The 17,336-nt window shown below is 36.5% G+C and overlaps 1 protein-coding gene across 3 annotated transcripts; it reads right to left on the reverse strand.

Annotated features, from left to right (window-relative positions):
• Positions 1–4,204: 4,204 nt before the first annotated feature.
• LOC144364753 (aldo-keto reductase family 1 member C4-like) lies at positions 4,205–15,707 on the reverse strand. 3 transcript variants are annotated; one of them, XM_078023146.1, is made up of 9 exons: positions 15,549–15,707; positions 14,573–14,740; positions 13,608–13,724; positions 12,682–12,759; positions 12,000–12,122; positions 9,832–9,941; positions 9,020–9,185; positions 5,749–5,831; positions 4,205–4,454 (listed from the first exon to the last, which is right to left on the reverse strand). In XM_078023146.1, the coding sequence occupies exons 1-9, from the start codon at positions 15,630–15,632 to the stop codon at positions 4,412–4,414; spliced, it is 972 nt and encodes a 323-aa protein (XP_077879272.1). In that variant the 5' UTR covers positions 15,633–15,707; the 3' UTR covers positions 4,205–4,411. The 3 variants fall into 3 exon arrangements, with proteins under 3 accessions (XP_077879272.1, XP_077879274.1, XP_077879273.1); XM_078023147.1 differs by having other exon boundaries at positions 4,437–5,239; XM_078023148.1 differs by lacking the exon at positions 12,000–12,122.
• Between the last annotated feature and the right edge of the window lie 1,629 nt (positions 15,708–17,336).

The raw sequence follows: 17,336 nt of genomic DNA on the forward strand, positions 1-17,336 counted from the left end.
AAGGATTACAGATTGGGAGAAAATCTTTACCACATTCACCTTCAATAAAGCATTGATATCTAGAATATATAAAGACCTCAAAAACATAATACCAAATAACCAAATAACCCAATCAATAAATGGGCTAAGGAACTGAACAGACACTTCACAGAAAAAGAAATACAATTGATCAACAAATATATGAAAAAGTGTTCAACATCTCTAGCAATTAGAGAAATGCAAATCAAAACTACTCTAAGATTTCATCTCATTCCTATCAGAATGGCAATCATTAAGAATACAGGCAAAAAAAATAAATGTTGGCGAGAATGTGGTGGAAAAGGCACACACATACATTGATGGTGGGACTGCAAATTGGTGCAATCACTATGGAAAGCAGTATGGAGATTACTCAGAAAATCGGGAATGAAACCACCATTTCACCCAGCTATCCCACTCCTTGGTTTATACCCAAAGGACTTAAAATCAGCATACTATAGTAATGAGCCACAATAATGTTTATAGCAGTTCAATTCACAATAACTAGACTATGGAACCAACCTAGGTGTCCCTCAATAGATGAATGGATAAAGAGAATATGGTATATATACTGAATGAAATATTATTCAGCATTAAAGAAGAGCAAAATTATGGCATTTGTCAGTAAATGGTTGGAGTTGGAGGATATTTCATAGCAAAATAAACCAATCCCACAAAACCAAAGGCCTAATATTTTCTCTAATGTGCATATGTTAATTCACATCAATATTTATAGCACCTTAATTCACAATAGCTGAACTATGCAACCAACCTAGGTGCCCTTCATCAGATGAATGGATGAAAAAAAGAAAAATGTGGTCTATATACACAGTAGAGTATTACTCAATCATAAAAAAATTAATTGATGACATTTTTCAGTAACTGGATACATCTGAAAACTATCATGCTAAGTGAAATCTGCCAGTCCTAGAAAACCAAATATCAAATGTTCTGTAAAGATATGTATGCAAACACAAAAACTGGAAAAGGGAAGGGAAAGAATCAAAGTTCAGAGGACAAGAGAAGAGGAATGAAGAGAAACAAGGAGTGATACGGATGGGAAAGGCAGTAGAATGGATCTGACTTAACTTTTCCACCTTCATTTATAAATAAACCACTGTGAGTCCCCAAATCATGTGCATTCAAAAGACTGGTTTTCAAATTAATATAAGGTCTACTTCACATTTACATCCATATGTCAAAAAACAATGTATTGTCAGGTAAAAATAAAATCAAAATATAAAAAAAATTAGGATAAAACCCCTCTGTTTGTGGTAACTGGGATAGAACTGAGGGCATGTGGAAAGAATGGGTGTCACTCACCCAGCCAGTGATCACAGGACAAAACATCATGAGGAGGAAGGAGTCCTGCGTGGAAAAGCAGTGTGAGGGAGGCAGGTGCTGTGGTTCAGCCTGTCACTGCAGGACCCTCCACATGGGCATTTCTCAATAAGGACTGATGCCTGAATGCACTCTCCACATATTTTCTCTGGTCTTTGGCAACCATTTCCACTTCTCTGGCACAACTGGACTATCAACATGGCTGCAGAATACATAAATAAATTCCAATCTTCATACCCTTTAGGGATAGCCAGTTTCCTTGTGTGTTATTTTTAAAAAGTGAAAAATCAGATGCCAGCCAAGGAAACATTGATGATAGGCTCAGGAACAAAGAGCAATATGCTATGTTAACTCTCGCACACAACAGTATCTCTGTAAGAACCAAACACTGGCTGGAAAAAAAAATAGTATACTCTCTATTATTTTTTTGAGAGAGAGAGAGAGAATTTTTAAAATATTTCTTTTCAGTTTTCAGTGGACTCAACATCTTTATTTTAGTTTTCTGTGGTGCTGAGGAAAAATTATTTCACTTATGCTAATTCATTTGGCATTAGCATGTGGTCGCTATGGAAAACGGCCTGTGACCCAGTCCTAGTTAATGCCACATGAAAAATTCTTCTGGGAGCTTCTCAGTAAGTATCTCTCTGTTCTAAGTGGTTTATTATACAAAGAGGTAGCTCCTCCTCCTACACTGGATATTGAGCTGCTGTGCTGGGTGGTCTGCTGTGGGTCTGAGCACCTAGAAGTGAGAAAAGCCATTTTCACAGGGACAAGATCCACAACTTATTTTCTCTGGGCTTTTTGTTATAGAAATAAACCTATGAGGTTTAAGCCAAATGAAATATTTCATGAGCTTTTTTGCCTTGATGTAGCCAAACAAAAGCAACCACCAGAGATAACAAGCTTCTCCTTGAAATTCCTGCCTTCACTGCATTTTGCCCACATGCAAGGGCATTCAGAATCACTGACAACTTCTCAAAGCCTCTGGAGAACTTAAGCCCCATGGGTTACTCTGGGCTGACCATGAAATGTGCAGAAGCTTTTGCAAAGTCCCAAAGACCTCGGTTTCTCCCCCCACACTTCTAGAATCATGTTGGTTTCCCATGCACTGAAAAAGACTATTGGGGGTTATTTTAATTACTTTCATTTTAAAATTAATAAAAATGAAAGTTCTTCTGTGTTCTATGGTACACTAAGATTTTTGTGGCATTTTCTAAGGTACATAAAAATGGCACCTAATAAAAGTGGTATCATTTTTATGTGCCTTAGAAATTATTTTCTGTATATTCATGTGCCATGAAATCTGGTATTTGCTGGACTATGAGTAACAACCTGCATCTCTGATCTGCTGAGGCATGCCATCGCATTTCAGCAACTCTCTAAGAGATTAAGCTGCCTGTCTGGCTGGGAAGATGAAGCAAGGTGTTTTTGAGATGACAAGCACATACGTACAACTAGGTGTCTTCCAAAGGTTGTGACCAGATAAGATGCAGTGACTTTCAGTACACTAACTTTCCGTTGGGAAAAGACATTGACAGCTTTGCTGACACCACCCACAGACCACGACCATATGCTGCAAGACAGCTTTAGCAATGGTGAGCAAAAACACACTGAAATGGCCTATGATTGTGAATGTCCCCCTCCTCCTCTTCCTTCCTTGTGTGCTTTCTTTGTTGCTTTAGAGCATTGACTGCTTATAGAACTTGTGTGGTGTTAATTCACCTGAGACTAATGCTTTCATGATGTTTTCAAGGGAGAATCTGGAGCTTTTCTACTCCAACATTTTCTCACATCACTATTCTAGATTTCCAAGTGATTTATGGGATTTCTTTCTATGAATGCATCCTAATTGACATAGATATTTCCAAACATACTGTAAATAATGTTGTTTTCAGCTTCTCTTCGTGTGGCTAAAAATCAAGCTATGGCATTGGATAAAATCTGCAAACGTTCCTTTTTGTCTACAGCCTCTAATTATCAAAAGAACATTTGGTGGAAGGAAGAACTGCAGAGTAGAGGAAGGGAAGCAAGAGGAAGAAAGAGAGGGCACAAAAGGAAAGCATGAGGAACTACCTGGTGAAAGGAACATACCATATTATGCTATTTAATGTACAAATATACCACAGTAACTCAATGAATCCAATCATCCTCATATACACAGGTACATAGAGATCACCTGAATTAGAATAACAATAAGAGAAGGAATGTCAGGAGAGTAGAGCAAGCAGATAATGGGGAGGGAGGACAGCAAGAAAGGGGAAGGTACTGAGAAATAAGATTGATTAAATGTTATATGAATGCATGAATTTGGCATCATGAATCCCACATTAAGTATAATACACACACACACTCACACACACACACACACACACACACACAGAAACAAAAAAATCTTCGTCATATGTCCCAAGCAGAGGAGTGCTCAACTCTTCTACCTTTGCACATCTGAACCCTCATGCTCACTCCAGGCCAGATGCCCTCTCACCCCTTTGACAACCATGTGAAAGGAAAACCTCATCCCCCAGTTTCCAGGAGCTCTGGTCCTTGAGCTGCAGGAAGAGAGCCCTTGGCCTGCTGCTCCTCCTTGCCCTATGTGCTTCATCTGCAGACTGTGAACCATGGTCTTCATGCAAAGTATTTTCTTCTTATTCCATGGTTAGAGAAGCATTGACTGATAAATGCCAATTGCTACTTCTTCAGAGCCTTAGAAGTCCTATCTTTTCCAATCCCAGGAATGGATTAGCATGACCAAGCTCCTGCTGACAGGCTTAAAGCCACATTAGTTCTTGTTTATAATAAGTCAAAAAGAAACTAATCATCAATGTAACAGAGTAAATGCAGAATCTTGAGAAAAAAAACTTTATTTTCTTTTTTTAAAAATTGTTGAGAATTTAGTGTCTTCTTTACTGGAATAATAAAATTTGCTTTGACAGAATGTGAGTGGCTAAGAAGTATGGATTAACAGAAGTGATGTGTCCAATCAGGAGCATCTGAGCCACCTCCTGCATCGAAGTAGGGGATACTAGTTGAAGTCATGACAAAGGTGTCCAGGTTAATATTCATCAGCAAATGGATAATTTGGGTGGTGGGACATACTAAAATGAAAAAGAAAATTATGTAACATAGAATCAGTGACTGCATTTCTACAGGATAAATAAGTGATACCTATTGAGCTTTATTATATTTCCTCAGTGGTTGTATAATCTGCTATTTCTACGTTCATGAACATAGTCATATAGGAGATGGTGTTTTAGTTCTAACTAAATTATACAAATTCTATTCCCTTACCAAGAACAGAACACAATGAACTCACAGAGACAACAATTCACTCATATTCATCTTCATTAGCTCTATTAGCCAATCTACCAAATCAAAGAAATTCTTTCTTATTTCTTGTATCAGTGAAAGCAGAAACAGACTGCACCACGCTTATTTACTTAATTTGTGGAAGAGGAAGAAGAATGTGTCCTTTTCCACAAAGTAAGTACATAAATGTGGTGAAATCTGTTTCTGCTTTCACTGAGATGTTTCTGTTTCTGCTTTCATATGTTTTGTATAAGGATAAGTTCAGATATTGACCAATTCAAAAAGTATTTTAGATGTGCAGTATATTGCTAGCCATCTCACTTCTATTTAACTAATTCATTAATGATTATTTGAACACTGCCCATCACAGACAACATGGTGCTTATTTGGATATGGAAAGAATGTTTATGAGATACACATGCAAATCTCAGGAGCTCTGCATATATTATTTAGATTTCTATAATTTAGAAATAATACAACAGAAAATTGTTACTTCTTGAAACAATATATAACAAGAATTACCGATTGCTTGCTACTGCCTCTTGGCATTATATTCCTACTTCTTCATTTGTATCTATACATACAAAAATGTTAGTAATGAAAACAATATATCTGCCAATATTTAAGCTCACGTAATCATGGATTGTCAAATCCCCTTTAAAACATCATCACATTTATTTCTATTATAAATTAAAATTCCAACAGGCAGAAGAAACATATATTCCTTGTTTATTCTCACTTATAATATATGATGTCCAATGCCAGATTCTATAATCACAAAGCATCCAAAAAGAGTAAAGATATTTTTCTCATGATTATTAGTTCTCTTCAACAAGGTTGTTTTTTTCTGCACACTCTTCTGTTGCTTTTGAACCTCTCTTCTAAAAAAAAACCAAAATCTCTATCCTCTGCATTAAGATGTCTACAGTTTTTAATTTGAAACTATATGTCTTCCCAGCAGCCCCAAGGGAAGCCTTTTGACACATTCTGCAGTGTCTGGGCTTTCATCAAAGCTGCACGGAAAAGGAGGGAAAGACTTGAAAATAAATAAACAAAGGCCACAGGTCTATCAAGGTTACTTACGATTCCATGACAACATAGCGAAAATTTCTGTTCAGGCCATCTAGGACTTTCATGTCTTCTTCAGTCAACTCAAAATCAAAAACCTATCACACAAGTAGAAAGGTTTTAGCATCTTTAGACTACATATTGCCAATCATGAAAATCCAATGAAATAATGTTGTTGCAGAAACATTTAAAATATCTTAAAAGTTTCCAATAATTATTAAAAAAATCTAACAAAACACTCAAATGGTCAATAAATATCAGGTGAAAATTGAAAAGAAATCACTTTTGACATGTATTATACAGAAACTGCAGCAAGTACAGACAAAAAGAAATCTCAAAAACAAGTTGTATGTGTGCTGTTACCTTGTTTTTTTTTTTTTTTTTTTGGTCTTTTTAATCCTTTTTTGTATTTTTTTTATACTTTTTTAGTAATTGTTTTTTACAGGGCTGAGGACCGAACCCAGGGCCTTACGCATGCTAGGCAAGCGCTCTGCCACTGGGCTAAATCCCCAACCCCAATGGAAATCCCCAACCCCAATGGAACCCAATGGAAATGGAACGAGACCCTCGGGGTTATACAAAATTACATACAAGAGGAGGTGAGGGGAAAGGGAAAAATAATACAAGGGGGAGGATTGAATTACAGTAGTGGGGGTAGAGAGAGAAGAGGGGAGGGGAGGGGAGGGGGGATAGTAGAGGATAGGAAAGGCAGCAGAATACAACAGACACTAGGATGGCAATATGTAAATCAATGGAAGTGTAACAGATGTGATTCTGCAAGCTGTATACGGGGTAAAATGGGAGTTCATAACCCATTTGAATCAAAATGTGAAATATGATATATCAAGAACTATGTAATGGAGGGGTAAGACAAGATAATACAAATGGAAGAAATGATTTACAGTAGAATGGGTAGAGAGAGAAAAGGGGAGGGGAGGGGAGGGGAGGGGGGATAGTAGAGAATAGGACTGACAGCAGAATACATCAGACACTAGAATGGCAATATGTCAATCAATGGAAGGGTAACTGATGTGTTACAGCAATCTGTATACGGGGTAAAGTTGGGAGTTCATAACCCGCTTGAATCAAACTGTGAAATATGATGTATTAAGAATTGTGTAAGGTTTTGAACGATCAACAATAAAAAATAAAAAATAATAAATAAAACAAACAAACAAAAAAAAGTTGTAGAAGAAATAATTAAAGACTCAAGACTACAGTGTCACATAGTTAAGAGACTGAGAAATCTAGAGGCAACATCATGAAACATGTAAGATGATTCAATAATTTCAATGATACAGTTTTATTTCTATATCCCATTAATGAACAGTTAAAACTCCAACAATGATTTTTGACCAAATTTTTTAAGTCAGCAATTGTACTAATTATATCCTCTTCAAAAAAAAAAAAAAAAAGGCGGAAGGGAGGAGGTCGCTTCAAGAATCACCACGTCACCATGTCTAAATTTGAGACATTTTACACATGAAAAATTTTCAGGAATTGCTATCATACTAAAAAGAATGGATATATAAATCTTTGGTAACTTTCTTAAGAAATTGTAAGAAAGGAAAATATTGATTATTTTATACTTAAGGAATTATATAAATAGCATTCTCTGCATTCCTCTGAACTTTTCTGTACATTTGCAAAGTTGCAAGTGAAAGTGAAAATGAGTATGTTATATAAAGACTATCAAAATTGTCACTACTGTAGGAATAAATATAACAGAATTAATACAAATACCTTCATAGATCAGTTTACTGCAGTATGTTTAAAGACTGGTTAAATATTGGAAACTCATATCAAAATCATGGAGTAGTATCTTTAATAATTAAAAAAGTAATTTCTCTCTGAATTTACTAAGCATTCCAATGCAATATCAAACAAACAGAGACAATCTGCATAGAGATTGATAAAGCAATTCTCTGTTCTTTATAACAGAAAAGTAGACAGAAATGTAATCCTGTTGCTGGGAATTTTTACTTAGTCATTTGAAACTTATGTGTCTATTTGGATTTTTATTTCATACAATGTTTTAAAAATGCTATTGAATTATATGTGGAATTAAGGAAGGTAAGACTTTTGTAAAGAAATGTAATAAAATACTAGATTTTCCAATGTAATTAAAAACATGACACCATTAACCACAAAGTCCAGGGATGAAGACACCAATTAGAGAAGGAACTTTGTTCATGAAAATATACCCAAAGGAGAATGGAAGCACAAGTAGAATATGGGAGAACATATTTCAACAAACACAACTGCATCTGAAAAAAATATATAGAATATGTCAATGTGGTCAATTGTTTGCAAAAAATGATCTCCCCAATAATTCATATGCCCAGTCTTTAATCTTTTTCCTATGTGAATTTGAAGCTTCTTTCAGTAAGAGATGGTTTCTATTCTGCACCTCTTGAGTCATGCCTCATCTCTTTCATTGGCCAACTTTTATTGGCCATTAGAACATGGTAGAAGCTACTCTGAGCTGAGGCATGAGACGGTTCTGTGAGATTTCATTCATTGCCTGGGGACAGTGCTATATGATGATGTGAAGCCTGCGTTGTCCACTGATGGATGTAAAGTACCATGGAGAGGAGATCAGACACCTCAGACAACAGAGCAAGTAGGACTACAGCAGAGGGACCACACTGTCCTGCAGATGCATATCAGAGTTGTTGACAAAAACATGAGTAGCCTGGGTAGCTGTAAAACATTCACTGAGTTCAAGCTGAACCAAGGCAAAGAGAGAAAACTTAGAAACAATTGTTCTTTGTATTAATCTCAATATTGAGTAGGTTTTCTTGTAACTGCTCTAGTGGTGATTCAAAGATTGTGCTCCTATTGAAAATGAATGAAAAACCAACCAATTAAATGGTATAAACTGACAGTAGACAAGTGTAAAAACTAAACATGAGTAAATATATGAATAATAATATACATGGAGGATTTGGGGAAATGTAAAATAAAATCATAATTCACAGAGAAAAATCACCCAATCCAAATACTCATTTCAGAAAATAAGTAAAAAGAACAAACAAAGTTGTCTTGCACAGAGTTATATAATACATGGCTAGACATGCTGAAATCCAAACCTCTGGGATTTATCCAATCTTAATACTAAATGGCTATACTGCATGTCCCATTGTGGAGTAAGAGAACACACTTCTGAAAACATGAAATCTTACATGTAGAGGACTTGGCCCAATAACATCTTTGCAAGTTTCAAGAAGCACACATGTGAAAGACACTGTGTAAGAACACACGTTCCCACAGCCCTCCTCTCTACCTGAATGTTCTCTTTTATTTCATTCTCCTTCAAACTCTGGGCCAAAACCACAACTCCACGCTGCAGCTGGTAGCGGAGGGCAATCAGGGCTGGGGATCGCTTGTGCTTTTTTGCCAAGGCACCAAGAACAGGATCATCCAAGAGAACTGGGGAGTTCTTGTCAACCCTGGAAGGAAAGACAGAGATGCTGAAGTCCTGAGGCCAAGTTGGTTAGGAGGATTTCATATATTTCCCTTTTGGGGGGAATGTGGTTTACTGTGGGTTGAATCCAAAGACTTTCTACCACAGAGCCATAAGCCTAGTCCTTTTTATTTTTATTTTTGAGACAGGACCTCATTGAATTTCTGACACTAGCCTCAAGTTTTGAAGTCTTCCTGCCTCAGCAACACTGATCCACCCACAAAAGAGACTCAGATTTCTTTGGACCATGCTAAACAGGGATCCTCAAATGCAGTCCCTGTGCCAGCAGCATCAGTGTCTTATGGGATCTTCCCAGAAATGAAAATTTTCTGCTCTTCCAGGGTCAATTGAGAGTGACGTTTTAAACTCTGAGTCTTGTAGGACTATAGATAGTTCATCTTCAATGGTATTTGTGGTCTACTCCCTAAGGTTCTCATTAGCATTCTTTGTATCCTTAAGTTCCAAAATGGGAGTTCATAACCCACTTGAATCAAATGTATGAAAGATGATATGTCATGAGCTTTGTAATGTTTTGAACAACCAATAAAAAAAAATGAACTCTGAGTCTTGTATGACTACAGATAGTTCATCTTCAATGGTATTTGACGTCTACTCCCTGAGGTTCTCATTACCATCCTTTGTATCGTTGAGTTCCAAGAGCACCATAGGCAACCAGAACAATGTCTTTGGATTTGCAGAAGTCCAGCAGTTTCCTCTGGTTATGATAAACATGACATTCTACCTGTAGTGGACAAGGTAGAAGGTATTTGGTTCTAATGTTAATATAAAACAAAATTGCAAATAAAAGAAGCTGAATTTTTAAAAATTCAATTTGGATATTAATGTTGTGCTATAAATCAAGAATTTGGTCAAAGACTCATAGAACAAGTTTGACAGACATTTATTAAGTATTCTGCGGCTGATTTTGGGTAAATTTACTTATCAAAAAAAAAAAAGAAAAAAAACAGATTCTAGAACTCAGGGAGCTTAGAATAATCCCCCCCCACACACACCATAATCTTTACTTACAAGTCCTAATTTGAACCAGTCAATGTGAGACAAAGGGACCCTGACCTGAAAATCTCCACTCTGCAGCGCAGTAACATGCACAGTGGAGACTAAAAAATTCTGAAGAAATCCCACTGTCAGTCAACACTCAAGAGGTGAACCTGGGCAGAACTCTTCAAACATCCATGGTAACACCCAACAAGACTGGAAAGCAAGATGAGAATGCCATACCTCTCCTCTCTGTGAAGATTCGCTATCTCTTGGAGTTTCTCCTTTTTGCTTTCTAATCACCCCATGCCTGCTGCTTTGAGCAACAGCTGTTCCATTGTGATGCAAAATCCAATAACTGAGGACCACCTGGCTCCTTGTCTCCTTGGCAGGCCCTTGGTCTATAAGAAGGAACTCAACTCTATCTCCTAACTGACTGAAAATGGGAATGTAAAACAAATTAAATGATATATAAGACAGTTAAAAAAACCTGGTTCAATATCATGTGGAAAAGCTGAACGTTCTGTGTGAAAAGAGGTCAAGAAATATGAAAGAAGGAACATGTGAACCTGAGTCCCATCTTGAGGATGGAGAGAACTACAAAAGATATTTCAGAGAAGCAAAGGGACACTTGAACACAGACTGGATTTAGATGAAGTGAGAGACTTACTGCTACATTTAGATGTTGTAATGTAAATGTTCTACATGAGAGACCATCTTCATTCCTAGGATATGTTCCCTGAGCTCTCTAAAAGTGAATATACAATTTACTTTGAAGAGATGTAGCAAAATATTACACATATTTATAAAGATTCCCACATAAATCAATATCTCACAGTGTTCTGCAAAGTCAACAATTTTAGATACAGGGTGGAAAATATGGATGTCCAGGATCATGCTCTGAAGTTTTTTTGTATGTTTAAAGAATTTCATGACAAAAAGTTGTAAAACTAATATTAAAAATATGTTCATTTTTAACATTCTTATTAGAAATATATAGTGCTCAGTCTCCATTTATGAACTCATTGTTTCATAAGCTCTGTTCCAAACACCAACTATTGCACCATGTCTGAAACTTGTCAAAAGTAACTTAGAGCCAGAATCATGCACACAATACATGGGATTGCACAGTTGATTTGATATCTGAAAGCATCAAGAAAAGTAAGTAAGAGGGGCTCAGGCACAAGGACAACTGTATAATTAAGTAAAAGTTCCTGAATGTGGATTTCATCCACCATCAGTATCACCATTAAAAGTAACTTCCTCTCAGTCATTTAAGTTTCACAAAATCTGCTTTATTCTCTTTTTTTTTAACCATTCCTCAGGGTCCAGAAGCTGAAATACACATAGCAGGAACTCAGGCACCCAACCTCCACTCAAACCCTGACCATTGATCTATTTTCATTCTTTTTGCTCACTGCCAATTCCTATGTACTCACCTTCTTTCCTACACACAGTTCCCCCCACAGCACATTCATCCATCCAGTGTCTGGTCTTCCTTCATTGCTCAAGGAGAAGCTCACCTTGCATTGAACTCAGATAAATAACCATCCTCCTACTTGATCACCTTTACATCACCAGATTCTGCCACATACTAGGAACCAAGATCTTCCCCTCATTTTCACTAATGATCCAGTGGAGATACAATTGAGAATCCTCCACACACTCCAAGACAGTGGATAATCTTAGATCCTTCTGTTCCACCATGGTGAATGAACTGGGGGACAGTACAGGACAGACACCTGGAAGTGGTACAGAATCAAGAAAATGAATAAGAGATGGCAGGGAGGCACAGGGCTCTCACCTGGTTGCAGACAGGCTTATACTTGAGGCCTGGTTTATTCAGGATCATCTCCAGCTGCCTGCGGTTAAAGTTGGACACCCCGATGGACTTGGCTAATCCTGCGTCCTTGCACTTCTCCATGGCCTTGGGAGGAAGGGGTTAGGAAGAGGCATTTGTACAGTGAACTATGTCACTATGAAGGCAAGACAGAACTGTTAAGAGGAGCACTGTCCAGGAATGACAACAAAGCTGATGAATTGATTGTGAAGAGGGGAAAATGGTATAGAGAATAGGGCAAGTTGTTGAGAGCTAGAAAAGGAACTCGTGTGTCCTCTTTAGGGCAACAGACATGACTGCATGTGGAGGCAGCAGCTGCGTTTCCTCATTGTCATCAGTTCTTCTCCTCTCTATCCCTCTGTTACATTCCATTAATGTGTACCTCCTTGGGCTGTGGTTGTGGCTCAGTGGTAAAGCACTTGCCTCATATGTGTGAGGTGGTGGGTTCAAATCTCAGTACTACACATACACAAATGAATAAAGTAAAGGTCCTTCAACAACTTAAAAAAAATTTATACCTACCCACAACCCTAACAAAAAAATCTATTTTAAATTTAATGATTTCTAGACCCACAATTTCAGGAGAAAGCATAACTTTATTTTTGTCCTCTGGGCTTCCAGTGTGGTCACTCCTTCAGGTACTCACCTCCCATGTGGCACAGAGATCCAGTGAGTCACATATTACTTTTCCATTTTCATCTTTTGGATAAAGCTCTTCTCCTGGCTGCAAGAGAAGTGATCATAGCAGAAATCATGCCAAATTCATACATTCATGCACAAAATGGATGCTAGATATTTATGGGATGGGAGACTAAAACTCCATGAAACACGTGGAACATCAGTCTATATTCATCTATTTCCAAATTCTTTACATGTGGAGTCATAAGGAATACCTTCAGGTGCTTAGTTTCCTGTATTCCCTTACATCAAATTATCTACATGTTTAACTATTCATTTACAAACACACACACACACACACACACACACGTATAATTAAATAAGATATTCTCAGGTCTCCTTATGGGGTCTTTTAGTAGCTTATGTTATTTTTCCTGTCCCTACATATTGCCCTAGGGAAATATCTCTCTTTCACTGGGTAAGTCACTGGTTGCATGGGCTTGATCTCCTGCAATAATGGGTTTCAATGATGACACAGGCTGAAGAGTGGTCTTTATCTACCTGGACACATGTGGATCTAAGAAAATGTATGTGTACCAAAGATGATTATTAAAGTTTCAATTCAAATTTGATTTGATGCTGGAAGATGAAGAGTCCTTATCAAATATTAATGACCTGAAACTTGAAGAGCCCCAGTGTCATATTTACCATCAGTGGAATAGGCTAAGGCAAAAAGCAAGCAAATCTCTAGTAATGCATACATAATGGATAAATAAACAAAAGGATACTGAGGATAACTTATTATCATAAATCCAACCATAGTTTGGAATTTCTATAATTCATATAAATTAAGTTTATATAAATTTATAATAGAATCTCAACTCAACCATCAATGATAATGATAGTCACGCTGATGACTGAAATTAAGTAGGTTTGATGCTTCAAGTTGCCTACCTTCCATGCTGTTGGGAAATGAATAAGGTAGAGGTCAACATAGTCAAAACAAAGTTTCTTCAGTGATCTTTCCAAACAAGATTGGACCAGACTGGGATGATGAAATGTAGACCATAGCTACAGAGGATAAAAAAGGAAATGGAACTAGATTAATACATTACCCATATTTGGAAGATTTGACTAACTTCATGTTGAGACATTTATTTGTCTATTCCTTGAAAACTGATGATCATAGGGAAGATATTCACTTCAGATCTTGGGTTTTCATTGATCTGACCCTATTCATGTAAACTGGATTATATCTTTGTCTATTATTAGTCAAGCAATTGAACTATGGAAAGAATTACACAAGACACATAATTTTTATCAAATAATAACACTATTTAATCTATGATTAATGTTCATAGATATTACAAAGCTATTGTTAGTCCATCTCATGAATTCAGTTCAAAATTAGTATATTTTGATTTAAAAAACTAAAAGAAAACGCATTTTGAACATCTTAATAATCAAGTCACTTTAGCTATGTCTTGTTTACTACAAATGGAAAAGTCCTACATTGTTCTTTGATAATGACAAATGTATTATGGATATTCAGAATGATTTAAAAGTCAACCAGGAGATAATGAATCCATAATCTGGTGAATTCATTGAATTTCTGGAAGACCTCACAGAACTCTGCATATAGATATAGTCATGTTATTCTATCAGATTTCATAACCAAATGAAATAACCAAAATGCTGTTTGCAGAATCAGAAAAATAAAGAACTTTAAAGTCATAAATTTGTAGACAGTGAGTAGGAATTCGTAATCCTTCCCTGTTTTTGATACTATATTTTTATGTTAATAAACATTGTACAAATAATCACTTTCACAACAACAGATCACCAACAACTTTTCACCCAACATAGTTTTCACTTCTTTATATCATATTGCAATAATTTTTACACTGTATACACAATACCTTTGAAGTATAGAATATGTCTTCTCTCTTCACAGTGCCATCTTCAATCTTGCTTCTAATGGCCAGTCCTACCTCCTCTTCTACTTTATATATATAAGCACAATCAATATGTCGGAACCCAGCTTCTATAGCTCTTTTGGTGGCCTCTATTGTCTTACTATTAGGAACCTAGAGGAATGACCAAAAGAAGTACTTGGAGAACCGTAGTATGAGAGATAACTTTTAGTGAGCAAAGAGGACAGGTCAATAGACTGGAAGAATTTTATATCTCAGTGTTTTTGTATGACTACTTAATTACGTGATAAGGTGCTAGTACCTTAAACTTTGAATGTCCATTTTTCTCTTCTGTAAGAATGAAAGAAATTGCCAAAGAATTATTTTGAATATCTGTCAATATAATACACAAAACCAATGATGATTAATTGACAAACACTCTTCTTATGTCACCTTTTGACTTATCTGGTTGTTATACATTCGGGTAAATGTCCACAGTTGAGAACACATAAAAAATTCTCGATGCTGAAGCCTTCCTCAGAGTGGAGAGGAAGTATTCTGCATCATTTATTCTATGCTTTTCATCTCAGGGACATTTTACTACACAGATGTCTGTGGCTCTTGCCTTCTTGGGAGGAAAATATATTTCCTGAGGTATAGAAATAAAGAGAGAAGCCATTTACAGTGCTAACAGAGTGCTGACATTCATCTGTTCTACCAAGTTCATCAATAGACTGAAATGGGGGGTGGAGGATTAGAGTGGTCAGAACACTTGGTAGATGACCACACCATCATGCAATGATGGAAAGCAATGTCTGAAAACTGTCTTTCCTGATAATGGAATAGCTCTCGCCTGGAAACACAGGAGCACCTGAGCCCCCCAGAATCACACAGGAAGCAAGTAAATTGACAACCCAGATTAGAATCCATTCATCCTGTGTCTCCTTTCTTTTGAACCCTCTACCCAACATTCTACTGTTACCTCTTGAGGTTTAGCTGTGCCAAAACCCAGTCCAGGAATGAAGTGACCATCATTGAGCTCCACATACTGATATTTGGAATTCATTGCCTGTGACTCCTCAGCCTGAGTAGGTTCTGCTTCTGCTTATTCTTCCTTCACAGGGCAATAAATAACTGGAATTCACAGCTCCAACTGCTTGTCTAATGGTTATCCACTTCTACTTATTGTTTAATATTTAGACAATATTTTATAGGAAGAGTGAGGTTAAAGCAATATTCCCTAAGTGAGAAGAGAATTCAAACCAGTTCACTTATTTCATATGGAAAAAAATTATGTAAATTACTACACATTGGAAAAAATGTTAATTTTTACTGAATTTTCTCCATATTTTATCAAGAGTTTAATATGTGAGATTAGATGATTATTGACCATTTGTTAAGCTAGAAACCTCAGATCCCTGGTATTTTGCATTTTTTTCTTGATTTTGTTTTTTTGTTTGTTTATATTTTTCCATATTCTTCTAATTTTTGGGGGGAAGGTATCTGGGATTAAATTAAGGGGCACATGACCGTTGAGCCACATCCCAAGCCCTATTTTGTATTTTATTTAGAGACAGGGGGTCACTGATTTGCTTAGCAACTTGCTTTTGCTGAGGCTAGTTTTGAACTCATGACCTTCTTCCCTCAGCCTCCCAGGCTGCTGGGATTGCAGAAGTGCACACCTTCGCTCCCAGATTCTTGAAGCTCTTCTTGACCATATATTATTAGAAATGATGAAGTATAATATACCATGCCCACAACCACAAAGAATTTTTAAAACAGGATATGGACCATGTTTTAGAGTCTCAGAAATACAATCATATATAAAAATCAACAGAAGTTATATTTTTCAGTTTTCCCATTGGTACCATGCTTTTCACAATTTGACTATCAAGTCCCATGAGATGCAGTCCTGACAAGTGTGCAGTAAAAAGTGCACTCACTTGATATTCTGCTCAGGGGAAGCCAAAGAATTACAGCTGTTAATGTCAGTTTGCAATAGGCAACAAGAGGCTAAAGGTTATTACAGTTTTCACCCTTTAGATAATTTGTGGAGAAAAATATCAATAAGTAGGATGCAAAATGAAGGCATTTTATAATATTTATGACCTTTCTTACCATGGTGCATAAAAGATAAAAAATTGAAAAATATTAAATTATTATGAATTTTGGAATAGTTGTGAAAACATGGATGCACTGATGAAATGGAATATTTGAAGCAAAACGAGTCAGACATGAACATTAATAAATATTCCTCAATTACATAGAGGAAGAAGGGCTGAGTTTAAAGGGGGTTTATTATAATAATGATATAATGTGTCTATAAAGTATGCATAATAGAAAAGGAAAGAGTACAAACTGTAAGTAGTCACTCCTTCCTCATAGTGAGACTAGGACTGATCTCCTTCCTTGTTTGTAACCACCTATTCTTTTTGTCACTTTAAAAATTGGACAAAGTGTTTACTAATGAGAATTAAATACTCCATCCCTTACACAAAACCTCTTTACTTGTAGTTTTGATTTTTTTAAGATGAGCCATCCCCCGCCCCAAACACACACAGAGTGAATTAAAGTGACTGTTGAGCACTTTTCAAAAATTCGACTGTCAAAAATAGCATTAAATTTAAACTTGAAAAAAAGTCATCCTTTTTAACTTTGCCATTGCCAACATATTTTCTGGATGTTCTTATGTTGCATTTTAATGAAAATGTTCACTGCTGATGGATGTGCAGTCCTGAGAAGTGTGCACTCAAAATGGCGATATGCCACG

Source organism: Ictidomys tridecemlineatus, chromosome 10, assembly GCF_052094955.1.
Source record: "Ictidomys tridecemlineatus isolate mIctTri1 chromosome 10, mIctTri1.hap1, whole genome shotgun sequence".
NCBI classification, from domain to species: domain Eukaryota; kingdom Metazoa; phylum Chordata; class Mammalia; order Rodentia; family Sciuridae; genus Ictidomys; species Ictidomys tridecemlineatus.